The sequence below is a fragment of the Aotus nancymaae genome, unplaced genomic scaffold, assembly GCF_030222135.1.
Source record: "Aotus nancymaae isolate 86718 unplaced genomic scaffold, 86718_ANA_hifiasm-v0.15.2.pri h1tg000079l, whole genome shotgun sequence".
Taxonomy (NCBI): Eukaryota; Metazoa; Chordata; class Mammalia; order Primates; family Aotidae; genus Aotus; species Aotus nancymaae.
Window position 1 is genome coordinate 20,290,642 of NW_026988494.1, and position 24,224 is coordinate 20,314,865.

Below are 24,224 nucleotides of genomic sequence, written 5' to 3' on the forward strand. Positions count from 1 at the left end.
TCAGCCTCAGCTGGGAACGTGTAAGTCAGGTGACTCAAATTGTTGACCACTCTGTCCATGTGCGTGAATGACTGCGGAAGCGCCCTGAGCAAATATTGATTTGATAGTTACATTTTAGTGAGTAGTTGAATTCACAAAAACAGGATCTTGGAATAATGAGGATGAATTATATATTTTATCCCCAGTCCTCCTGGCCCTACAGGGAAAGGGCATTTATAATCCCCTTAAAAGAAACTGCAGATTTTGTGTGCTTTTATGCAAGCAATATAAAAGCTGCTATTCTCCAGAGTTTTGGGTAGCCAGTAGAATCGATAATAGCCAGTAATGGTTAGCAATTTACACACATTACTTCATTGACTTTTACAACCTTGCGAAGTGGGTGTTATTTGTGTGTAAAAGAAGGGAACATGTTTGAATGATTTGAGTAACTTAATCATGCTCCTACAGTAGATGAAGGAGTAGGGATTTGTCTGCCACCTAAAATCTTAACCATTACTCTGTATTGAATCAACTTCAAAAGAAACCTTATTCCTGCTACTAGGTAACAGAAGTTGTTTTGTGGGTAATGATCCTATGCTACAATCACAGGGACGTGAGTGTTACCCAATTTATTTTTTAAAATGTCATTCTCACATTAAAAACAAATTGTCCTAATCATCGTTTTCATGATCATTTTAATATTTGTCTACTTGGAATTCTGATTCACTAATATAGTTAAAATACGAAAGATAGTATATTACAATCAAAGAATTTTAGAACTGGAAGTGTCTTTTAAAAATTATGTAATAAAAGCTGGGTGCAGTGGCTCACGCCTGTAATCCCAGCACTTTAGGAGGCAGAGGTGGGTGGATCACGAGGTCAGGGGTTCGAGACCAGCCTAACCAATATGGTGAAGCCCCGTCTCTACTTAAAAATATAAAAATCAGCCAGGCATGGTGGCATGTACCTGTAATCCCAGCTACTTGGGAGGCTGAGGCAGGAGAATCACTTGAACCTGGGAGGCGGAGGTTGCAGTAAGCTGAGAGCACGTCATTGCACTCCAGCTTGGGCGACACAGGGAAACTCTGTCTCTCACACACACACACAAATATATATATATTTACATATAAGAAAGTAAAGTTCCTGGAAGTTAACTCACCCAGGTCACACATTTAGGTAGTAAGACCCAGTATCTAACGATCCAGTATCAATTGAACTCTTTTTCTCTAAGTTTTATGTAGCTCTTTATGTTTAACCAAATTTTGTGAAGCAGTGGTACCCAAAGTTAAACCCAAATCTGTTGTTGTCCTATCACGCACACTACTTTTTAAGTTTGACCTTCTGGAATGAACCACTGATAAGAGAGACAAAATTGTAGGAGAGCAAGGGGAGACAACAGTTGTTTACAGAGGAGCCGTGGGGAACTAGAGAGAGCCTGCCCAGGAAAGCACTCCCTCTGTGCCCTTCAAAATGCAGGCCCAGTGTTTTCAGAGCTCTAATTTTTCATAGGAAGCTGGAAAACCAGATAGTATGAAATATTGTCAACTGTGTCACTTTAAAACCACAGTGCAAGACAAAAATCAAAAATCAGTATGGGCCAGTTTTAGGCTCCCAGATTGAAACCTCTCCTTTAGAGGATTCACCTTGTACTGCAGCTTTCATTCTTCTGCACTATTAGTGTGTAATGACACTTAAGTGACAACTTAAGTGAATTATTTTGGGTTAAACTTATAAGTCGGTGACTAGGTTCAGTATGGCTATTTACTTCATGAAATAATTTGTTTACATGTGTTTTGGCCACGTATTACCTACAACGCAAAGATCATCTGTGTTTATTACAAGTTAGAATTGATTAGTATTTTGAAATTAAATGTAGAATTTTGCAGTCTCATATGGTAGCAGACTTGCCATCCTTATCTCATGCACGCCAGGCTCTGGCATAGCCTTATCACTGCGGAAAACATGTATTTTATCTTGTTTTACCGCAGTAGACGTACACAGCATCTGCAACCAAAAACTGTTACTCACTCTCTTAGCCTTACCTTAGTTCTTCCCAAGAAACTAATGGGAGTCATGGTTATAAAAGCATTAAGTTTTGTAAAACTGGAACATTCTGAATCTAAAGTGCAGTTGTAGGTTGTTGATGAAAACTTCTTTCCATTAGTATTAAAAAGTAATCGATGACAATAAGTAACTAGAGAATTTGGTGGCATTCATCCATACATACAGAAAAATGAATTATAAATATACAAATAATTAAAATATGCAAATTAGAAATTCACAAACTCAGTGAATTTTCATAAACTGCACATGCCTGGGTAACCAGCACACAAATTAAGAAATGAAACACCCATACTACTATTGATGGGTATTTGGCTTTTTGTTTGGGAACTATTACGTTTAGTGCTGCCGTGAGTAAGCTTGGTACGCATCTCCACTGGATGTATATCTAGGAATGGAGTAGCTGGGTCATAGGGGGTGTTCTCTTCTTCCTCTTCCTCTTCTTCCTCTTCTTATTCTTCCTCTTCTTCCTTTTCTTCTTTGTCCTCTTCCTCTTCTTCCCTTTCTTCCTCTTCCCCTTCTTCCTCTTCTTCTTCTTCTTCTTTCTTCTTTCTTCTTCGACAAGGTCTCACAGTCACCCCAGCTGGAGTACTGTGGCATGATCACAGCTCACTGCAGTCTTGACTTTCCAGAATTGGGCAATCCTCCTTTCTCAGCCTCTTGAATACTTAGGATGACAGAGTCACCACTACCATACCCAGCTAATTTTTTGTTGTTATTTGTAGAGACGGGGTTTCCCTATATTGCCCAGGCTGATCTTGAACTCCTGGGCTCAAGCAATCCTCCCACCTCAGCCTCCCAAAGTGCTGGGATTATAGGTGTGAGCCACTGTGTACAGCCTCCATATGTGTACCTTTATACTGCCAGTTTTCTAATGTATTTGAATCAATTCAAGCTATACTAGCAACACATGAGTTCTAGTTGTTCCACATGCTTGATCTTGGCTTTTTCATTTTAGTCATTTGTTTTATTTCGTTTTGAGACAAAGTCTCACTCTGTTGCCAGACGGGAGTGCAGTGGCAAGGTCTTGGCTCACTGCAACCTCCGTTGCCTGGGTTCAAGCAATTCTCCTGCCTCAGCCTCCTGAGTAGCTGGGACTACAGACATGTGCCACCACATTCAGCTAATTTTTATACTTGTAGTAGAGACGGGGTTGCGTCATGTTGGCCAAGCGGTCTGGAACTCCTGAAGTCATATGATCTGCCCATCTCAGCCTCCCAAAGTGCTGGAATTACAGGCATGAGTCACCACTCTTGGCCTCATTTTAGTCATTCTAGTGGCTATCTCATCCTGGTTTGAATTTACATTTCCTAATGAGTATTGAGGTTGCAAACCTTTTCATTTGCTTATTGACTGCTTGGCTTATTCTCTTGTAAAGTACATAAAGAAGTATTTGGCACTGACGTGGTAAACTTTTTCCTTAAACTGAGTTTTAAAAATAAATAGTGTGCATTTATAAACATTCTTATTCAAAGAGCAAGCAAGTTTGCCCTGTGAACTCTACTGCAGTAAATAACTTTTGAGAAATCTGCTGATACATCTATAAACCAAGATGACTTTGGCCACCATGATTGCCTTTCATATAAATTTATAAACAAGAAGAAACCTTGAATGTTCTTTTCAGGCCACTAAAGCTACCAGCATTGGTAAGAAAAAAGAAAATAGAATTAGTAATAAATGCAAGCGTTGTTTTTTAGCCTTGAGAATAGCTTTTTGTCTTTTTGGTTTTATGAATTGTTTTATGAATTCTGATTAGTAACAGAATAAGCTATTAATTAGTAAAATATTACTAATGTGAAGAGTTAATTTAGGAAAAAAATGTAGCATAAATTGCCCTTTTAAAAAATGCTTATCTTTACAGTTGTTAGGATTTTTTTTCTGCTTACAGAGGAATGCAATCTAGGAGTGGAATAGCTGGGTCATAGGGTGTTCTTTTCTTCTTTTTTGGTCAGAATTTCCAGAGTTACAGAAGTTCAAATTTATCATATTCTCACCTCCCAGAGACAATTAAATTTGATTTGTATTAATCCAGATTTTCTTCTATAAAGTTACTAACATGCGTCACAAATGATAATATACTCTACATACTGTTTTGCCATTTGCCTTCTAACAATAATTGTTGTTACTAAATTTTTATTATCTGTGATAATTGGTTACTCAATTATTGACTGTAAGAATGCCTTATTAAATAGATAAAAATGTAATTTGTATGTCAATTTTATTAACCTTCTAGGTCCTTAAAATGGTTCATTTTCTGGCAAGGTTCAGTATAAATATTTTAATTTACTCAACATACTGTTTCCCAGTACACACAAAAAAAATTGCAACTGAGGGGGGTGTAAGTGAAAAGGGTGAAAGTGGCGTGGGTTTCCGCAGTTCTTTTTATATTTGTGGCATTTGAATTATGATAATTCAGCTACAAAATTGGTAAATCTACTCTAAGTTCATTAGAATGTCTCTGGATTGTGCCTACACTTTGTAATATGATGGCAGCCTCTCCTTATCTTAGGTGGCCGGGTGGCAGTCAGGTTAAGGATGTGCTCTTCAGAACACCTGCAGATCTGACTGGTCACCCAAGGATTATGCTTGTGTCTAGTTCAGTACTCAAGTTTTACTGGGAATGTCATTGAGTTTTTACTAAAAGCATGAATCCTAGTCTCTGATTGGAAATCTCCATGTGGATTTTTTTTAAGCAGTGAGGCTAATTTAAAAGTATAACCACTGGGCTATTTAAAGAGCAATATTATACGAATAAAGTAAAATCTAAGGTATTCTGCTTTGTGAAGTAGTATAATGTCTAATGTGCAAACAAAATCTTGATTTTCCCCTAATTTAGTGGCAACTTGTCAGGCAAATCATTATATTCTAAGGTCTGTAATCTCAACAAATCTCATCTTATATTGAAATAAGAATAACTGAGCTGCATTTTCTCTACCCAAGTTGAATAAACTGTATAATACTGGTGTTGCTAGATATTAAAGAAGATGCATTCTTTTAATACCTTCATTGTAATTATGTTGGTGAAATCGGTCTGTTTCTAGGTTTGGGAATTAATCCTCTTGAGTTTCTTATACTAAAAAGCAGTACTTTGCTAGCTGAAGATCACCTTCCGCTTTTATAGAGCATTTCACCAAATATGCTTTGTATTCCAGCAAGAACAGGCAGAAGTTTTTCCATGGAGTATAGGCAATTTTTCAGGAACGGAAAATAGACATTCTTCTCTGGAGGATTTTCTCTGACCAAAGTGGCATCACAGAATAGATATCCTTAATGAGAACTGGCGAATAGGCAAACATTGGATATAGATGTTATCATGCAAAGGAGTGTGCTGTGGTGTATTGTTTGCCACCCTTAATGTGAAGTACTAGTTTTCATAGCTAATCAAATAATGGTAGGATAAATTATTTTATGCTAGGGTAAAAAAGAAAAAAAAGGTGATTCAAAAGAACCTAACCATTAGATTTGTTTTGGAAACACTGGTAACCAAAGGAGCATAAATGCTAATGTCTCAGTCTTCTCTCCTTCATCAGTAGTGTGGGCAATCCAAATAAAATGACCCTGTTTTTCAGATGTTTCCACTAATTGTTTGGGAAAACAAAATTGTTTCCCATTTGTTCTTCTGGGAACAAAAAAATGGAGCTGTCTTTCTTCAAACTGTGTAAATGGTCAAATTGCATTTTTGTTTTTTAAACAGTCTTGTTTCCTGAGCTTAGAACTCATTACCAGACTTACCCTGCAGTATGTTTTGTCTGCTAAATTAAAGCAAATCAAAACAAAACAACAACAAAACGCCCGCTGTAACCTGCATTTAGGTTTTTAGCAGTAAGGAATTACCTGTGACAGATGCTTAGCCATTGTCATGTGAACAACTTTGTTGTAATAAACATAAACGAGAGTTGCAGTGGGGGAACCATGCGAACTGATTGATCACACTTTAAGGAGAGTCATTTACCATAAGCACCAGGACTGTTTAGGGAGAAGGTTCAGGATGTTGAAAAGCTTAAAAGTGTGTGATGGCTGTGGAGGTTCAGAGGCTGCTGCGACTCCCCAGTACCTGATGCCAGGTTTTATAGCAGCTTACATTTTAGTTACAGTGGCTTTCTCTTGATGTCTCTCGTGTTACCTATTTTCCTAAATAATTTTTTTCTTTTAAGGGTATCATCATGTAGGAGTGGGGAAAAACAGACTTCAATGTTGAAGCAAAATTTTGTGAAGGAGATTTAATGCCTTGCTTAGGAATATGAGTGGTTATAATTAAACTGATTCAGTGTTCAATAGGGTCTTGAGCAGTGCTGCCAAGGATAAAAATGGCTTTTGCATGTATTTTATGGAATGTATGTAATTAGCCTTATCTTCTACTTGTGTTCATAAGCCATGTGAATAAACTCTGGTACTACTTGTAGAACTTTATTGCTTGACATCTGACTTTGCAATTGCAGTTTTCTCTGTGCTTTCGAATTGAAGAATATTTTAAGCGGAATCCCTGGAAGTCAGAGAGAAACAAGTTAAATATAAGCCTAATCAAAATCTGAAGATGTTTTGGAAAATGGTTTGTTTTGTTTTCAGGGCAAGGTTTTTTTGTTCTTTCAGGGGCTCTCTGAAGTGAGACTGATGATCTTAGGGTGTCAATATTCATCGTTCTTGTTTCCTTGAGTGTGGGAAATTTATTAACCAGGTTGAGTAAAATATGAATCCTGCCCTAAGGACTTTCCTACATAGTGGAAAAGCTGTGATTTATAAAGACACAGTGTAATGAACTCAAGTGATAATGAAAAGCCTTGGGCAGACTGGCTGTGTAATATATTTAAGCAATTTACACAGGTTAGTTTGTTTAATTATTTTTGTTCTTGTCAGAATTGTCCTTTCTAATAGTAGGATCCCTCAAACTGTGCTTGCTGCTGGTGAAAGTAGGCTCCAATTTTTTCTTAAAGTCCAAACCATTCCTTTAAAGGTTAACAGATGTTTACTCTCCACTTAAGTCAGTGAAAGGTGATATTTAAGTATAGTCTTAACTAGTTACTTTCCTCTTTGCCTTTAAACACTGCATTAAGTGCAAGTATATATGCATCCCTGTGGGTTTTTGACCAAAGCACACACCCATACCCCTTCCTGCCTCCCTGGAACTGGTTCAAGATTTGGAAAGAAGAGTTTGCTTATGGGTGTTTCCGTTGTCTTATCTCTGAGTGAGCATATGCTAGGGTTGAATTTATTTTGACCCTTTCATTTTAAATTTGGAACCGAAGTAAGAGTTTAAAGTGCAACAGAAGAGAGTCTGCTGAACTTTAGACATGAGGGATCCAGGGAGGAAGGTGCGTAAATACATCCTGAAGCTTTCTCTAGAGGTTTTCTCATACAGGTGACTGTTTTTACACATGTACATTATTGTAAACTAATAACACTACTCAAAGGAATATTTAAAGCTATATGAAAATGTATGGGGCACTTATACCATGTTTATGTGTTTAGTTTTAGTAGCTGTGCCTCTAGTATTTCACACTTCTTACATTAATAGCAGAATAAGTAAATTCTGAATTTTTATTTGAAAGCCTTTTAGGAAAGCTTAGACTGGGTATTTGCAAGGGGAAAAATGTATCATGTGTGATTGATCTTCAAGGGAATGATAAAGTATATAGGTATTTTCTTTTTTTTTTTTTTTTTTTTTTTTTTTTTGAGACGGAGTTTCGCTCTTGATACCCAGGCTGGAGCGCAATGGCACGATCTCGGCTCACCGCAATCTCCGCCTCCTGTGTTCAGGCAATTCTCCTGCCTCAGCCTCCTGAGTAGCTGGGATTACAGGCACGCGCCACCGTGCCCAGCTAATTTTTTGTATTAGTAGAGACGGGGTTTCACCATGTTGACCAGGATGGTCTCGATCTCTTGACCTCGTGATCCACCCTCCTCGGCCTCCCAAAGTGCTGGGATTACAGGCTTGAGCCACCGCGCCCGGCCTATATAGGTATTTTCTATAGCATCAAATAAAGAGATCTATAAATGGTTATTAGGTAAAGGTTACCCAAGTCCTCCTCAGAGTTCAGAATCAATTGTTTCTTTACTGATGATTATTTATGTTTGTTTGTTAATTTTAAGTACAGTTGCTTGCATTTATAGTGGGCTGAACTGATTTCTTCCGTGACTGATCTTTTCCAGAGCCTGGCCCAACTAGAGAATCTGTGCAAACAGCTGTATGAAACCACAGATACAACCACTCGACTCCAGGCAGAGAAAGCCTTGGTTGAATTTACCAACAGCCCTGATTGCCTGAGCAAGTGCCAGCTACTCCTCGAAAGAGGAAGTGTGCGTAAGATCTGAAAATCCTAAAGGATAACGGGCGCTTAGGAAACTTTATTCTGGTTCTCTGTGTAGGGATGGCTTGGGATAGCTTCTGTTCCCTTATTTTTCTAGGTGTCCCTGACTTATTTTCACTTTTAAAAAGCACCGTAGCTGCCAGGTTGGGAAAATGGCCATACATATAGCCTCATCAAGAAAATCTCTTTGAACATGTATTTCTATTCTGTAATTTTTCATCTTAAATTTCCAGAACTTGTTTTCTGCTTTTACATTTAAGTGCCACATCCTATCCTTTACAGAATAAGATAGGGTTGTAGATAAATGACCTTTTTAATCCTAAGTCCTAGTACAAGATCCTCAGTCTTCTCTGTGTTTTGCATCCTCTCTGCCATGGCTACTGTTTATTGCCTTACAAGTCCAGGAAAAGTGACCTTGACAGTGAAATTACAGGAGATTGTAGGATTTTAAATGGGATTAGAACCTCCTCCAGCTTAAAAGTGGCATTGCAGTGATCAAAATAATGTTTCTAATGAGGTTTAGTTTGATACAAATCACTATCTTTGGCAAAATGGCCACAGTCCTACGAAAAGGCATCATGAGAGGCAGATCCCAACCAGACTTAAGCAGCAAGCACTGGGCTTCTTTCAACAAAGTGGCAACGTGAAATGCAGTCCTCATATTTTTCCTAATGCTCAAACAGCTTCCTAGTTGTGCTTACCTATATTACCCTCTTTCACATATGAAAGGGAAAACACCAAGAAAAGGCACATATATTAGTCCTCATTCTTGTATGTGTGGAAAAGATGAAAATAGGAAAGATCGTGCCATGTGGTATTCTGAACAACAGTAATCCCCAAAGAACTGGTTAATCATAATTTGCTTTCCAAAAAGTAGCCTTAAGACTGCAACAAAATGTAAAAAAATGAAAGTTAATTAGTAGAGAGGATACAATTCTAGGTGACTTAATTTTTTATTATTTATTAATATTATATTGTTTATACAATAAATAGAACAAATTATAATTGGTTGAAATTATCACTTAGAGGCGGAGGGATGTGACTTTTCCCCCACATATCCGAATGATACAAAGTCATGGTCAGAGATTGTGTGGTGGTCTAAGTTTTATGCATGTAGTGTTTCGTATATTTCTCTTAAATCACTTGGTGTTTAGATTGATGTACTTGTATTTGTCCTGTGGGAGATGCCCAGCTTGCTCTGCCAGTGGACTCCTGCTGGAGCAACAGTATAGTCTCTCTTACCACTAATCTTAAATGTTTATACCTTGTGGTATTATGTAATACTAACATAAATGGATAGCCTGAAGGACTACCATCTTTTTATTTTATTTGTTTATTTATTTTTATTATTTTTATTTTTTTAAGACAGGGTTTCACCGTGTTGGTCAGGCTGGTCTTGAACTCCCGATCTCAGGTGATCTGCCCGCCTTGGCCTCCAAAGTGCTTGGATTACAGGCGTGAGCCACCATGCCTGGCCAGGACTACCATCTTCAGGACTTTCTGTTTCATAGAAAATTGTCCTTGACCCTTGATTAAAATATTTTAATAGTCTGAGCCTGTTCCTGTTTTATGGCATTATATTATAATACAGCCACATGGAGGAATTCTTCCATGCCTCCTTATGCATTGTGATCGAGTGGAATGCTTTGATTCTCCATAAGTTTCAGACTTGTTAAAGCAACATTTGAGAATGTGGTAAACCTATTCTATTGCTTAATACTTCTTTTTTTTCCTAATATCATGCCATGAAATATCATTATACAGATACTGAGGGGAGATTTCTTGGTTTAAATGAGGGGAGAGATTTTTTTTCCAATCTCTTTCTGAAAAGATGCCCTCTAGTGTCTGTCCCTCAGAGTGAAGCAGATATTTGTATTAGATTCAGATTGATCATGCTGTTCACTTTTATCTTGCCTGTTGTTCATTGTTGAAGTCAGCTAAATAAACTTATGCTGTGTGGTTCATTTTTCCTCAGAGCGATAGACCCTCTAAAATCCAGAGGATCAAGTATGCCTAAACTGATTGCCTTTTCTTGAATCTGAGCACAGATCTCCAAGTAAAAAAATCTTGTGACTGGCTTGCCGAATACAATTTTAAGTCTTTTTTCCCTCTCTTTTCACAGTCCTCTTACTCCCAGTTACTGGCAGCTACATGCCTTACCAAGCTTGTATCACGCACAAACAACCCCCTGCCATTGGAACAGCGAATAGATATTCGTAAGTGGAGAATTTTCTGTTCTGTCTTGAAGAAAATAGTTTGTTTAGTGATGCACTAGTAATAGTCAAGTGTATGTGTTTGTTCAATGACATGCTGAGATTGCTAACCATACAGAATGTCTAGAATCCAATTTGTTTCCAGAATTTTGAGCTTATGAAAGTGAAGGGCCCAACACAATTAATTCTACATAAAGCTCTTTACTGCCACTAATAACTAAGAAAAACATTGTTAACAATTTTGAATTCTATGTAGACCACATTATTTAGTTACCCAGGGGTAGAGTCAAGGCCACTATACTGCAAATTCTTCATGTGACAAAATAAAATTCTGAATTAGGACACCTACTAATCTTAAATTTGAGGTCTCAGTAGCAGAAATAATTAAGACAGTTTGTGTTAAATAGTCTACATTTATAATTTCTTGGCCATTTAGCATGTCTAAAGATACACGCCCTTCTCTGGCAGAGCTTTCTGTTACATGGATTGGTTTTTGTTTGTGTTTTTTTTAATAGGGAACTATGTGCTCAATTACCTTGCCACTCGGCCAAAGTTGGCTACTTTCGTGACACAAGCACTTATTCAATTATATGCCAGAATCACAAAACTGGGCTGGTTTGACTGTCAGAAGGATGACTATGTCTTCAGAAATGCAATCACAGACGTCACAAGATTTTTACAGGTACCGTGTATATATTTGATGTAATGGAAATGGGAGAACCAGCATGTGTACACACACACACACACACACACACACACACACACACTCTTACATGCTTATTTACCTTTTAGACATGATACAAAATGGAATTATTTGATATATTCTCTTCTGCATGTTTTTACCCTTAATATGTCTTGGCAGTGTTTGCATGTTGGCAAAAACAACCCATGTCTCATCCTTTCAAATTCCTATATATTTACTTTCTTTCTTTCTTTCTTTTTTTGACTGTTAAATTAATACTTCAATGAATAGCCCAGTACATATATTTTGAATAAGTATGTTTGTAGTGTCAATTCCTAACCTTGGAAAGATATTTCCAAGTTATCCTCAAAAAAGCTATACAGCATGCCCTTCGTAATGATGGTTTGGTCAACAGTAGATCACATACACAACAGCGGTCCCATAAAATTATAATGGAGCTGACGAAGGAGCCTAGTGACATTAAGCTGTCTTAATGTTGTAGCACAATTTTTTTATTAAGGAAATTTAGTGTAGTTTAAATGTACATATTTATAAAATCTATAGTGGTGTACAGCAATGTCCTAGGCCTTCACATTTACCCACTGCTCTCTCACTGACTCACCTAGAACAACTTCCAATCCTGCAAGCTCTGTTCACAGTGAGTGCCCTATACAGGTGTAGCTTTTAACAAAAAATATTTTATACTGTATTTTTACTTTATCTTTGCTATGTTTAGATACTAGGACAGTCACTTGCTGTACAAGTTTGTGCCTAGGAACAATAGCCTATACCATATAGCCTAGGTGGTAGTAGACTGTACCATTAGATTTATGTAAGTACACTCTGTGATGTTAGCACAACAATGAAATTCCCTAATAACACATTTCTTAGGACATGTCACTATTATTAAATGACTCATGAGTGTATCTACTTTATACTTACATCAAGAGTTTATAAGAGGACCTGCTTTCCTATACCTCAGCCCTGGAAGCTAAACTTCAATTTTTCCAATTTAATAGGTTAAAAAAATTGGTATCACATTGTTTGGGTTATGAGTGAGACTGGACAAATTTTCAGATATGTATTTGTTGCTTATATTTGTTTTTCTGTGAACTTCTGTTTATATCTTAAGCACATTTCCTTAGATGCTTTGCGTTTTGCTTATTGTTGTATACAGTCTCTTTGTAAAGTGTGTTGCTTACTTGTCATTTAGTTTAGTAAATGTGTTTTGCAGTTTATCTTTTTTAAATGTATATGCTATAATGCTTATGGGAATTTTTTTAATGTAAAGGTTTTAAATTTTGATGAAGTCAGATTTGTGAGTCTTCCTTTGTGGTAACAGGTTTTATGTCTGGCAAAACAACAGTTTTAAACTATGATTCCTTGCTGCCTTGTCTAGGCAGTTTCATTACGGACACAGGAACCCATCATTCAAAAGTATGAGTGTGTTCCAGATGCCAAAACCAGGCACACATGACAACTCTTTCTACCCTATGCTTTTTTTACCCAGGATAGTGTTGAATACTGCATCATTGGCGTCACAATTTTATCTCAGCTAACCAATGAAATTAATCAAGTAAGTGCTACAGCCTTCCTCATTGAAGTAAGTGCCATATTTTTTCTCAGTATTGATGTTTTCTGCTGTGTGTGGGATGATCTTTTTTGGCAGTTGTGTGCTTTTGCGGTAAGTGATTAATGCCCTTTTGAAACAAAATAGTTCCATTGGGTTTTCCTCTGTAAGTGCAACTCACCTCACTTTTTGTCCTGTTCCCCTTCTGTCTTCAGGATTTCTTTCCCCTTGCACGCTTTTTTTGTTGGTATTAATTTTCATTATAGAGATAAAAGCAATCAAAATCATAACGAAATACTGCCTTGCCCATGAAAGAGAATGACTTCAAAGAAGGGGCTGGGCGCTGTGGCTCACACCTGTAATCCCAGCACTTTGGGAGGTAGAGGCGGGTGGATCATGAGGTCAGTAGTTCGAAAGCAGCCTGACCAACATAGCGAAACCCTGTCTCTACTAAAAATGCACAAAATTAGCTGGACGTGGTGGCGGCCACCTGTAATTGCAGATACTGAGGAGACTGAGACAGTAGAATCTCTTGAACCCAGGAGGTGGAGGTTGCAGTGAGCCGAGATGTCACCATACTCCAGCCTGGGCAACAGAGTGAGACTCTTTCTCCAAAAAAGAAAAAAAGAACCATAGAGGTGGACCTTTTGTGTGCCCCTTTTGCTCCTCTATACCTTTAATTTTTTAAATAGTCATTGATGTGACAGAGGACTACAGAGGAAACACCAGTGGCTTTCTTTTGCTCTGGCTATATTTTAGTCATTTACTTCTATGCAGCTAAAATTTTGTGATCATAGAATAGACCCATATCAATATTAGTTATAACATCTTACCCTTAAGTTGGCAGCATATTAATTATATTAGCATTACTGTTGCTGTTGCTCATAATTATGCAGACATTTTTATTAAGCTTGAGAAATCTTAACTGTGAGTTGATCCTATTTCAAATGTGTTAGCTTAAAGCCTGTGAAAATCGGGAGTCCATGTTGTGTTCTCTAGCCATGTGCAATCCCCATTGTGATCTGTAATTACCAAAATAATAAGCTTACACTATTGAGTGATTACTGTTAACCACCGTTCTAAGCACTTACAGTAAATAATTTTATTCTCAGAACAGTCATATGAGGTAGGTACTGTGGTTATCCCATTTTATGGATCAGGAAATTGAGGCACATAAAGGTGAAATTATTTGCCTAAGGTTTCACAAGCAACAGTGTGTGAATCGAACCCAGATAGTCTTATTCTAGGGCTTGTGTTCTTAACAACTAATGTACTATTTAACCACCCTTACCTTCACAGTAGAAGAGCAGATGCATTAACTGAGGATAGAGAGTGTGGGCTTAATCTTTTCCCCTTTGAAGCTTGGCCCCACATAGTACATCAATTTATATATATATAAAACTTTTTCAAGATTTTACTTTTCTTGAGAAAATGATGAAATTGTGTAGAGCATTTAGTGTGTAGTCATTCTCTGCATTATGATCAGTATAACAGATTATATGATATATAATTAGCAATACCTTTATTATCTAAGACACATGATAACACAGTGACAGAAGCAAGAATTAGAGAATATTTTCAGCCTTTAAATCATTTGAATTTTCCATTGTTTTATGGTTGTCATATTCAAAAAAGAAAGTATATTTCTGTCACTATTCTTACCTATAACCTAGAAATAAAATTAAGGAAGACTTGATTGTCAGTAATCTTGCTGCTTTACACTTTAATGTGGCAAAAACAAAACGAGTCTCCTCTTGGATGAATTAATCAGTAAATAGGAGCGATTTAAGCTTTCAGTAAGTGGTTAGACTGAAAATACTCCTGACAACCTTGAAATTATTCCACATATTGAGTACCTACTGTGTGTTAGAACTAGGAGCATACTAAAGAAGTAAAAGATTTAGTTCTTTCCAGGTGCAGTGGCTTATGCCTATAATCCTAGCACTTCGTGAGGCTGAAGCGGGCGGATCACGAGGTCGGGAGTTTGAGACCAGCCTGACCAACATGGTGAAACCCCATCTCTACTAAAAATACAAAAATTAACCGGGCATGGTGGCGCATGCCTGTAATTCCAGCTACTCAGGAGGCTGAGGCAGGAGAATCACTTGAACCCAGGAGGCAGAGGTTGCAGTGAGCCGAGATCATGCCATTGCACTCCAGCCTGGGCGACAGAGTGAGACGCCGTCCCAAAGAAAAAAGATTTAGTTCTTAGCCACAAAAACATTTATAATTTAGCTGAAAAGACAAGAACAGCGAAATAAGTAAGAGACCAATACAACCATTTAAATTGTTTTCACTTCTGGTGTATAGGCAATATGTTGAAATAGGTTAAAAAAGGAGGTGAATATTACAGGCTGTCATTCGGAAATTCTGCAGCAACTTCAGCTTTGAGGGTTTTTTGAGTTTTGTTTACCAAAATCAAAGCCTGTTACTCTGTCTGTGGGTGTTTAAGAGACAGGATCTCACTCTGCTGCCCAGGCTGGAGTGCAGTGGTGCAATCGTAGCTCACTGCAACTATGAATGCCTGGGCTCAAGGCCCTCCTGAGTAGCTGGGACTTACAGGCATGCACCACCACACCAATTTTTTTTTTTTTTTTTTTTTTAAGTTTTTAGAGGTAGTTGGGAGTCTCACTGTGTCTGCTCATGGGCTCAAATGATCCTCCTGTCTCAACCTCCCAAAGTTCTAGGATTACAGGGGTGAGTCACCATGCCTGGCCCATTAAGTCACAGTACAACATGAAAGTAATGTCTGCTGACAATTTAGGTTTTATCTCCCTGAATATAGAGGAAAATAAGAATTTGCAGCAGAGATATCCATCCTTTTGTTTTCCCTCTGTAAGCTAGAAAGAAAGGATATCCTGGCTATTAGCAGTTTATATCCTCCATCCTTTCACTAGATATGGTTTCACAATAATTTAAATGTCAAAAATGTATTTTATGTTTATGTTGCTCTTACTGGAAATCCTAGCTTATTTGAAGTCTGCATGAAAAAGTCTTTTTTTTGCAATTAATTCTTTGCATTGGTTTCTTCTTTGCACAGGCAGACACCACTCATCCTTTAACCAAGCACAGAAAAATAGCCTCCTCTTTTCGCGATTCATCATTATTTGATATCTTCACACTTTCCTGCAACTTACTAAAACAGGTGAGCATGTATTTTGGGTCATGTTTCCCAGTTTCTTTTGAAAGAATGAGAATGGATGGGAACTTGTTAAAATGTCAGCTTTTAACTGACACTATGAGAATATACACATCTCTTTAATCATCATCTCTTACATAAGACTCATAGAGGTGTTGAAGGAACTGGTCAGAGTGACCACTGAGGTTGGAGAAATGATGGTCACTTTTGTGTTTCAGATCAATTCCCCTAGGTAAAGAGCAGTGAGTGAATGCTTATCCCATACTCCTTGTCTTAAAGGAATCTAGTTTGCTTAACTCAGAGTTTGAAGTTCTGTTGTTGTTTTTATAACCACATAAAATCTTTCTACATGGTGTGAAAGCATGTTAGTTTTACAGTGTTTGGATTCTTAGTGCTCTGTAAGCAGGTTCAGACTACATTGTTAGCATACAGAAACCAGGCTGGTTCCCCTGCCCCCTGCTGAGTTAAAAGCAGCACATAAACAAGCAACATCTGTAAGGAAAAGTAGATTTTGAATTTTTAACATCCATTTAGATTTAATAACCTGGAGGGTAGACAGTATCACATAAGGAAATTACCTGTGTTAAAGTCGAAAGTTGGTGTTTCAGTTCATTTATTGATAGAGCTGAACTGAGAAAGAAGTGTTAAGCTGAGAGTTCCACACAGTTGCAACCCAGCTTGGATACTTTGTCCTATAGAAAACTAAATAGGGTTCGCCCCTGGCTTTTTGTTCATTTTTGTGGTTTTGTTCTCATTTTCCAACATTTCCCAGTTTTAGTTTTAGAAGCCAGTTTGTATTCTTTCTGTTATTCCAGTTAATGGTATTCATCTTTTTCCTCAATTACATAGTTTTACCTTAGAATTCCCAAATAATCCTCGGGTTAAGCAAAGCTGCCTGGCAAAAGCTGTTGCACCCCCTGGAGGGGAAAAGGTTTTGAGAAAACTAAGGATTGAATTCTTACTGATACCATCAGGAACAAATAATTAGCCAGCCAGTCATGGAGGCTCAGCTAGTATAATCTTGCAATGGGACAGGCACAGTAGCTGTGGACAGTACTCACCTGTAGTCTGTAGGTACATTGCAGATGAGTAAATAAAATTCAGTGATGATTTTAATTCTGGTTCGAAAGATTTTTGGTGATGGTGGCGGTGAAAAAGAGGAAAGAAAGTGTGGCAGGGTATTAAGCGTCCTCAGAGCTCCCTCCACAGTTTAATCCCATTTCTGTCTAGAAATAACTAGGATCTCACATGCCAGTAAAATGACCACAGTAGCCATATTGCCTCAGAATTCTCTGTGGCCATTATGTCTACATTGTGTGAGGAATAAGTGTTAAAAAGAGGCTTTCTTTAAATACCAGCTTCATGTTTTTATAGTAAACATATTTTCATAGTATATAAGGAACCAGGTATTTTCATAGTAACATTAAGGTGATAGAAGTACCATGTCTTTGGAGAGAAGGGGACATTTTACTGTGCTGAAATACAGCCCTCCTTTTCTGGCTTAATAGCCTCGTCGAGTCTGGGAGCAAGCTGGGAGGAGATGAGTGATTTTTGGGGGCTCGTTATGTGGTAATTTTTACAGGCTTCAGGAAAGAATCTAAACTTGAATGATGAAAGTCAGCATGGCTTGCTCATGCAACTGCTCAAGCTCACTCATAACTGCCTCAACTTTGACTTCATCGGCACTTCAACTGATGAGTCCTCAGATGACCTGTGTACAGTGCAGATTCCCACCAGCTGGAGATCAGGTAACAGAACTTCCTCCATCTCAAAGGCTGTCACTCCCCTACAGAGTGTCTGTAGGATGATCTAAAGAACTCGTATGTATTCTGAGGGAGAACTGAGAAAAAATTCTGACTTTTTTTTTTTTAAAGACAGGATCTCACTCTGTCACCTAGGCTGGGGTGCAGTGGCACGATCACAGCTCACTGCAGCCTCAACCTCCTGGGCTCAAGCAGTCTTCCCATCTCAGCCTCCCAAATAGCTAGAACTATAGGCACATGCCACCACACCCAGCTAATTTTATTTATTTATGTTTTGTAGAAGTGGGGGTCTCACTATGTTGCCCAAGCTCGTCTTGAACTCCTGGGCTCAAGTGATCCTCCCACCTTGGCCTCCCAGTGCTAGGACTACAGGTGTGAGCCGCCGTGCCCGGCCAGTCACATCTGTTTTATAATATGGGGAAGGTTGTTGAAGTAATAGACCTCCAGGGTCAAAGAACTTTTAAAATTGCTGATTAATAATAGATATGTATTTCACCTTCTTGCATTAACTGCCTAGAGACTTCTTTAATCTATTTAGGGTAGTATCTATCTTTAAAAATAAAATCAAACAGAACAACTTGTTATTATGTTTGTCTTTATGTTCCAGAAGGATAAAAGTTTTAAATTATTTTTATGGACAGAGGTGTTTGGATTGCCTTAAATTCTCTGAGAATCGAAAGGAAGAATCTATTTCTTAGAGAAGCTAATAGTACTTTCAAAAAGAGAAAAGAAAAAAGAAAACCAAAAAGCCCCTATTTGCTTGTCACTTCCAAATGAAATAAATATTCTGTAAGCTAAGTAGGCAGAAGGATATGCTCCCTGATGTATAGTGCCGGAAGAATGCCAGCAGCAGTGTGCATACCTAATAAAGTGATGTCTTTTGTCTTTTTCTTCCCCAGCATTCTTAGATTCTTCAACTCTGCAGCTGTTTTTTGACCTGTATCATTCCATCCCTCCTTCATTTTCACCTCTGGTGAGTCAGGACCACTGTTTCTTAATGCAAACCTATTTCTAGAAGATAACAATGGTGAATGAGCCTTATGTTCATTTGTTTTATAAAATTATAGAAGTAAAGCATAGAAATACTAAGCTAGTTATCTAGTCTTTTGAGATTAAGCTTGTAGCCTAAAGGTTCTAGCCATAAAGTCTTAATTATTTTTAAATTATTCCTGTTTAAAGGCCAGTTCCTGCAGATGGTCAAGCTCTTCTGGGTCTCATCTTGTTCTGACTTTATGCTCTTCCTCAAATATCCACGGGTTAGCACATGGGGATTCACCTAATACTGTCTAGTTGAACTATTAAGTTTGTCCTGGCTCAGAAAACCCCTCAGGCGTACATTAGATTGTGATAAATGGAATCTGTGATGGGAAGGCTAATTTGCATACTTACCGTGAATAACATTTGAAAGCTATTGGGAATGATGTATTTCTCCTTTAAAGCCATAATTAACCTAAAATTTCAAAATTCATTCAGGTTCTAAAATACTATTAGTCTGGTATTTTGGGTTGTTGGTGTAAAATACTGGGTGGTGTTGTACACAAAATATATAAAGAAAACAGTGACGTAATGAGTGGTGTGCATAGTATTTGTGCAGTAGAGGACTTTTCTGGTCATTGTAGCACTTCTCCAAATTAATATAGACCTTCGTTTTAGCCGAAACATGATTCAGTGTTGTTGGGTGTATCGTTAAGGTTACTTCAAGAAAAGGTGGCACAGTCAAGAGGGATGATTAAGAAAGGACTGCTTACAAAGGTGTGAGTAAAATTAAGCGACACCAACATGGAGTGGCGGTGCATGCCCCTGGGGTTGGCAGTAGAGGAGAGCCTCAAAGGGCAAGTGAAGGAAACCTGGAGAGAGCTGAAGCGGTGTTGTAGAGGAGGGCTGGACAAGAACTACAGCCATCAGTAGAGAAACTGCTGGATGGTCATAGCCAGCTGGATGGTTGGAAGAGGAGTACCTCGTTCCTTCTACCCTCTGAGCTTCTGCTGGTACTTTCCATTGGTTGAAGCTAACTAGAAGCCAGAGGGCAAGGGAGCTTGGCTGCTGTCCTCAACAGAGGTCAGCCTCCTAGGGAACAAGGCGGGGTGGAGAAGGGTCGAAAGTAGATCTAGAGGGGCAGACAGAGAGTATAAATATCTATAAATATCTAACACAGCAAGAACAGGGAAATGTCTTCAAGGGTAAAGCTGCTTTTTTTTTAGGGCCCAGGTATGCTATGCTTCTTTTATCATGTAGTGAAATAAGCACATCATATCTGCATGTCAAACTCAGATTAGCCAAGAAAAATAAATGTAAAACTTTAAAGTATAAATTGCTTGGTATTTTCATGGGTGAAATATATATCTTAGCAAGAACAAAGATGCCGTTGGAGTGGTTAAAGGGAATTTGTACCTAAGAAAATTTCCAAATTCTGAATTTAATGAGCTGCTATGGTCCGCTTGGATCTGTGCCGTTTTCTTTTTCTAAAATAATGTTTCAGATATTTTAAAGAAGAATATTGTAGGAGGGGGAACGTTTCTGGTGAAAATATCTGTACAATCTTTAAACATTGTGTTTGGGTTTTCCCCTGCATTTAGGTATTATCCTGCTTGGTACAGATTGCCTCAGTCAGAAGATCCCTGTTTAACAACGCAGAGAGGGCCAAGTTTCTCTCTCATCTTGTAGATGGTGTTAAACGAATACTGGAAAATCCACAGGTAAGTTTTTCTGAGAATGTACATACGTATAGAATTACTGTATGCCCAGTTGTTATGAGTCAGAAGGAAATCCATCCCGAGGCCCAGTAAACAATTCAGTCTGTTGTTCTTCAGGGAAGATTGATGTGAATCTCTATTTGTAGGCCAATTCTGAGAGTATTTGCCCAAAAGAGGAGCTCATGTCCTCCAGCTTCAGAAATGTAGGCATTACGGGAAAGAATCACTTTTTTATAAGGGAATAAGGGAGAAGCTACTCATTTTTCCCCTCAAGAAATTCCTACCATTTGCTTTTTGATTTTGTTTACCTTTTTAAAAAAATGTTTATTGGTAACCTAAGTGTATAGGGCTGCTTTTAGGTGAGAAGGAAGATAATATCTTTCAAATGTTCATGTCATAATTCGATTCCCCTTTTTGTCTTGAAGTCCCAGTGATTCAGCATTTTTTGAAAGTATCACTTCTCTACACTAGAAGAAAATTAAAAAGCAGTTTATTTTAAAATATACTCAGTTTTGTCCTTTTTAAAATTCATTCCTTCATTCAACAAATTATATCGAGTACCTACTCTGTGCCAGGGATACACTGGTGAACAAAATAAGGTCTATGCCTGCATCTGCTAACAGAGGAAGACATATACCAGGAAACATACAATTAAATATACTGGTAGAATAAATTTTAAAAATCTATGATATTTGTTATAACTGTATCATATAAAAAACATACGAGTAAATTACAGTAAGTGATATAACTATATGAAACATTTGTATAACTTTGCTAACTATAGGTTATTTGTGCTTAATGATCAGTTTGACAGATGTAGGATGAAAATTTCATTAGATTTCCTTTGATTGGTAACAATCAATAAGCAAACAAGCCAGTCACATTTTAGACTGTGCCCACTTCTGCCGTAATGAGCTTTACAGCCTCAGTGTGTTCCTTCTAGGCTTCTGTTTCAAACCTTGTCCATTGAGGCTAATCATCTCATCTCATCTCATGGGATAATTATTGAGAACATATCAGATGATAAATGTTACTGTCCCTTTTTAAAGTGACTTTTAAAAAAATTATTTCTGAATATTATACAGATGTATCATTCTGAATCATGACCTGTAGCCCAGAAGTTAAAAAGTAGATTTTACCCCTTCCCCCATGGCATCCCAAGTATACATCATTCAAGTATTGGTGAGTCATATTTTACATTTTATTTTTCTCCTGTGCTATTGCCAGAGTTTGTCAGACCCAAACAATTACCATGAGTTTTGCAGACTACTGGCCCGATTGAAGAGTAACTATCAATTGGGAGAATTGGTAAAGGTGGAAAACTACCCTGAAGTCATCCGATTGATAGCCAACTTCACAGTGACCAGCCTACAGGTTTGTCTTTGATTGCTTGTGTCTTCCTTCCTAAATACTGGAATCTCTTCTCTTGCTCGTTGGTTTTAACCATGTAAGAATATATGTATTTTTTCTTGGCAAAGGTAAAAAGTATAGCCCTACAGAGTAGTTACTATTGTGGCCTGTGAATTTACATTTATACAAGTACAAGGATTGTGGGGAGAGGAACATGTGGGAATTACTAGGATAATATTTATACTCACACCAGAGAGAATTCCCTCATAGTCACCCCAGAAAAGCCAAGGCTGGAACAGGGAGCCAGACAGAAGAGTAAAAAGAAAGTTAATTCCCTCTCTTTTTTTAGTAGTATAATAAAGGACAATGGGTCTCAAATTTTATGGCTTGTATCACAATCATCTGGGAGACTGATGAAAAAATACAGGTTGTTGAGTCTTACCCTGTAATTTCTTGTTATAAGGGAATAAGGAAGATGCTACTCATTTTTCCCCCAGAAAGTTGTGTTCACTAGGTCCATGGTAGAGCCCTGGTGTTTCTAATAACTTCTTCAGGTGATTCTCATGCATACTAATGGTTGAGAGTCATGTACATATGGCTTTCCTTGTGGTATAAGGCTTACGCAGCCAGCATAGAGCACCTCTTCTCATTAGATGCTTAATCTCTGAAATACTAATAAACACATTAAACTAGTTGCCTTACACAGAACAACCCCCACAAAAGTCTATCCTCTTTTTTAAAAAAAGAAAAAAGTCTTTATTTTCTGTGTCGACGGTGTAAGACTACTGTATAGGGAAATGAAAAATATGCCTTCTGCTTTTCTACTTTTCTTTAGCACTGGGAATTTGCCCCAAATAGTGTGCACTATCTTCTGAGCCTGTGGCAGCGGCTGGCAGCCTCTGTGCCGTATGTCAAAGCCACAGAGCCCCACATGCTGGAAACTTACACTCCTGAGGTCACCAAAGCCTACATCACATCCCGGTTGGAATCTGTGCACATCATACTGAGGTAAGGAAACTTAGCCTCATTCATTCCTCCACCAGTGGCCTGGTGTCACACTTCCTAGAGATCACACACCCCACTGGCATAAAGGTACTCGATGGGTGTCTCATTGGAGCTCCTACTGTTCATGGTTCTTTTTCCTTGTCAGCAGAGTAGCATGAGAGCATAAAGCCTGATAGGATAGTCTTGTCTCTTGAACGTTCATATCCTACTCATATTCCCCCTTTCAACTGTCCATAGCAATAGCTTCGAATACAGAGTATATTCATATAATGTTTGTCCTTGCCACTGTTTTTCTTTAAATGTGAGAAACATTTATAAGATATAGATGATAAGAATTATAATGTGTAACTTATAGGTACTTAATGTGAACTCCTAAAGAAATAAGTGGATAAAGATTATACAATCTAGTTATCAACTCTAAGTTCAGAGCTAGAGGACATAAGAATTCTGTCATTGATCACTGATTGCATTACATTTACACGTGGTTTCTGTCTACATTCACTTAACTGAACCAGAAACCCGTATCTAAAGAAACGTCAAGCCCCTTCAGAAATGACCTATATTAAATGAGGTTATCCCTGTTTAGGTAGCTTTCTTGTGTATTTTTTTCATTGGCTGTTTTTCAAGAGCATTTACTTGGAGTCTGAGGGTCTGGGGCCTTTTAAAGTTGGATTCTTAATTTGCTTAGCTCCAAGTGCATTGAAAAGTCACGGGTTATAGTCTTAACTGTTTATGACTTGAATCAGTTCAAAATCTGAGTATTCATGAAGTTCACTGGCAAGCCTTGTTCTTTCACCTCCATAGCTTCACCTCTTGAGGATTCAGCCGCTTCAGTGAGGCATCATTGGGGAGTGGTTATGTGTTTGTAGGCTCTGGGCCTGGATAGCCAGTTAGTAGCTGTGTACTCTTGGGCAAGTTTCTCCATTTCTGTATTTGTAAAATTAAAATAATAGCCTACCTCTTAAGGTTCTTACAAGGATTAAATTAATATGACCTGGTACAGTATGTAGCACATGGTAAGCACTCAGCTAGTTATAGTGCTGCTGTTGACATTATACTACAGTGTAACAACAGAACAGCTCCTCATTGGACAAGATGTTACAATCTAGGAGACGTCAGATAAGGCAAGACCTAGTACAGGTCCACAGTGGCTTCTTTCCAATTCCAAAGTCTAAGATGTGACAAAAGAAATTTCCTCATCAGTTTGGCATCAGAATTAACTTGTTTACAGAACTGGACAGGAGTTGGTATGAGACTATATATATAGACTTTTTAAAATCCTACATAGGATGACCATTTATAATATTCATACGTTTTGCTACAGGAACATTGAATTTGATGTGCCACAAAGCCCGCCAAGGGTTTTATGTGATACAGTAGAAGCATCGTACTGCCTTCCACCAATATGAACATTTCTGAATTCCATGACACATCTAGCCACAATGACCTCCCACACAGGACTGT

General features: G+C 38.0%; 1 protein-coding gene across 4 annotated transcripts in view; it reads left to right on the top strand.

Annotated features, from left to right (window-relative positions):
* XPO7 (exportin 7) overlaps positions 1 to 24,224 on the top strand; it is an 85,043-nt gene that overhangs the window by 40,111 nt on the left and 20,708 nt on the right. Inside the window, exons 1-11 of one of the 4 annotated variants that reach the window (XM_012435268.3) lie at positions 7,237 to 7,349; positions 8,188 to 8,334; positions 10,468 to 10,561; positions 11,074 to 11,240; positions 12,751 to 12,843; positions 15,851 to 15,955; positions 17,532 to 17,697; positions 18,612 to 18,685; positions 20,289 to 20,408; positions 21,633 to 21,779; positions 22,591 to 22,763. In XM_012435268.3, coding sequence (XP_012290691.1) covers positions 7,329 to 7,349; positions 8,188 to 8,334; positions 10,468 to 10,561; positions 11,074 to 11,240; positions 12,751 to 12,843; positions 15,851 to 15,955; positions 17,532 to 17,697; positions 18,612 to 18,685; positions 20,289 to 20,408; positions 21,633 to 21,779; positions 22,591 to 22,763 — 1,307 coding nt within the window. In that variant the 5' untranslated portion in view covers positions 7,237 to 7,328. Of the gene's footprint in view, positions 1 to 7,236; positions 7,350 to 8,187; positions 8,335 to 10,467; positions 10,562 to 11,073; positions 11,241 to 12,750; positions 12,844 to 15,850; positions 15,956 to 17,531; positions 17,698 to 18,611; positions 18,686 to 20,288; positions 20,409 to 21,632; positions 21,780 to 22,590; positions 22,764 to 24,224 lie in introns of those variants that run through there. The other 3 variants (XM_012435269.3, XM_064368794.1, XM_021665115.2) reach the window with 3 other exon arrangements.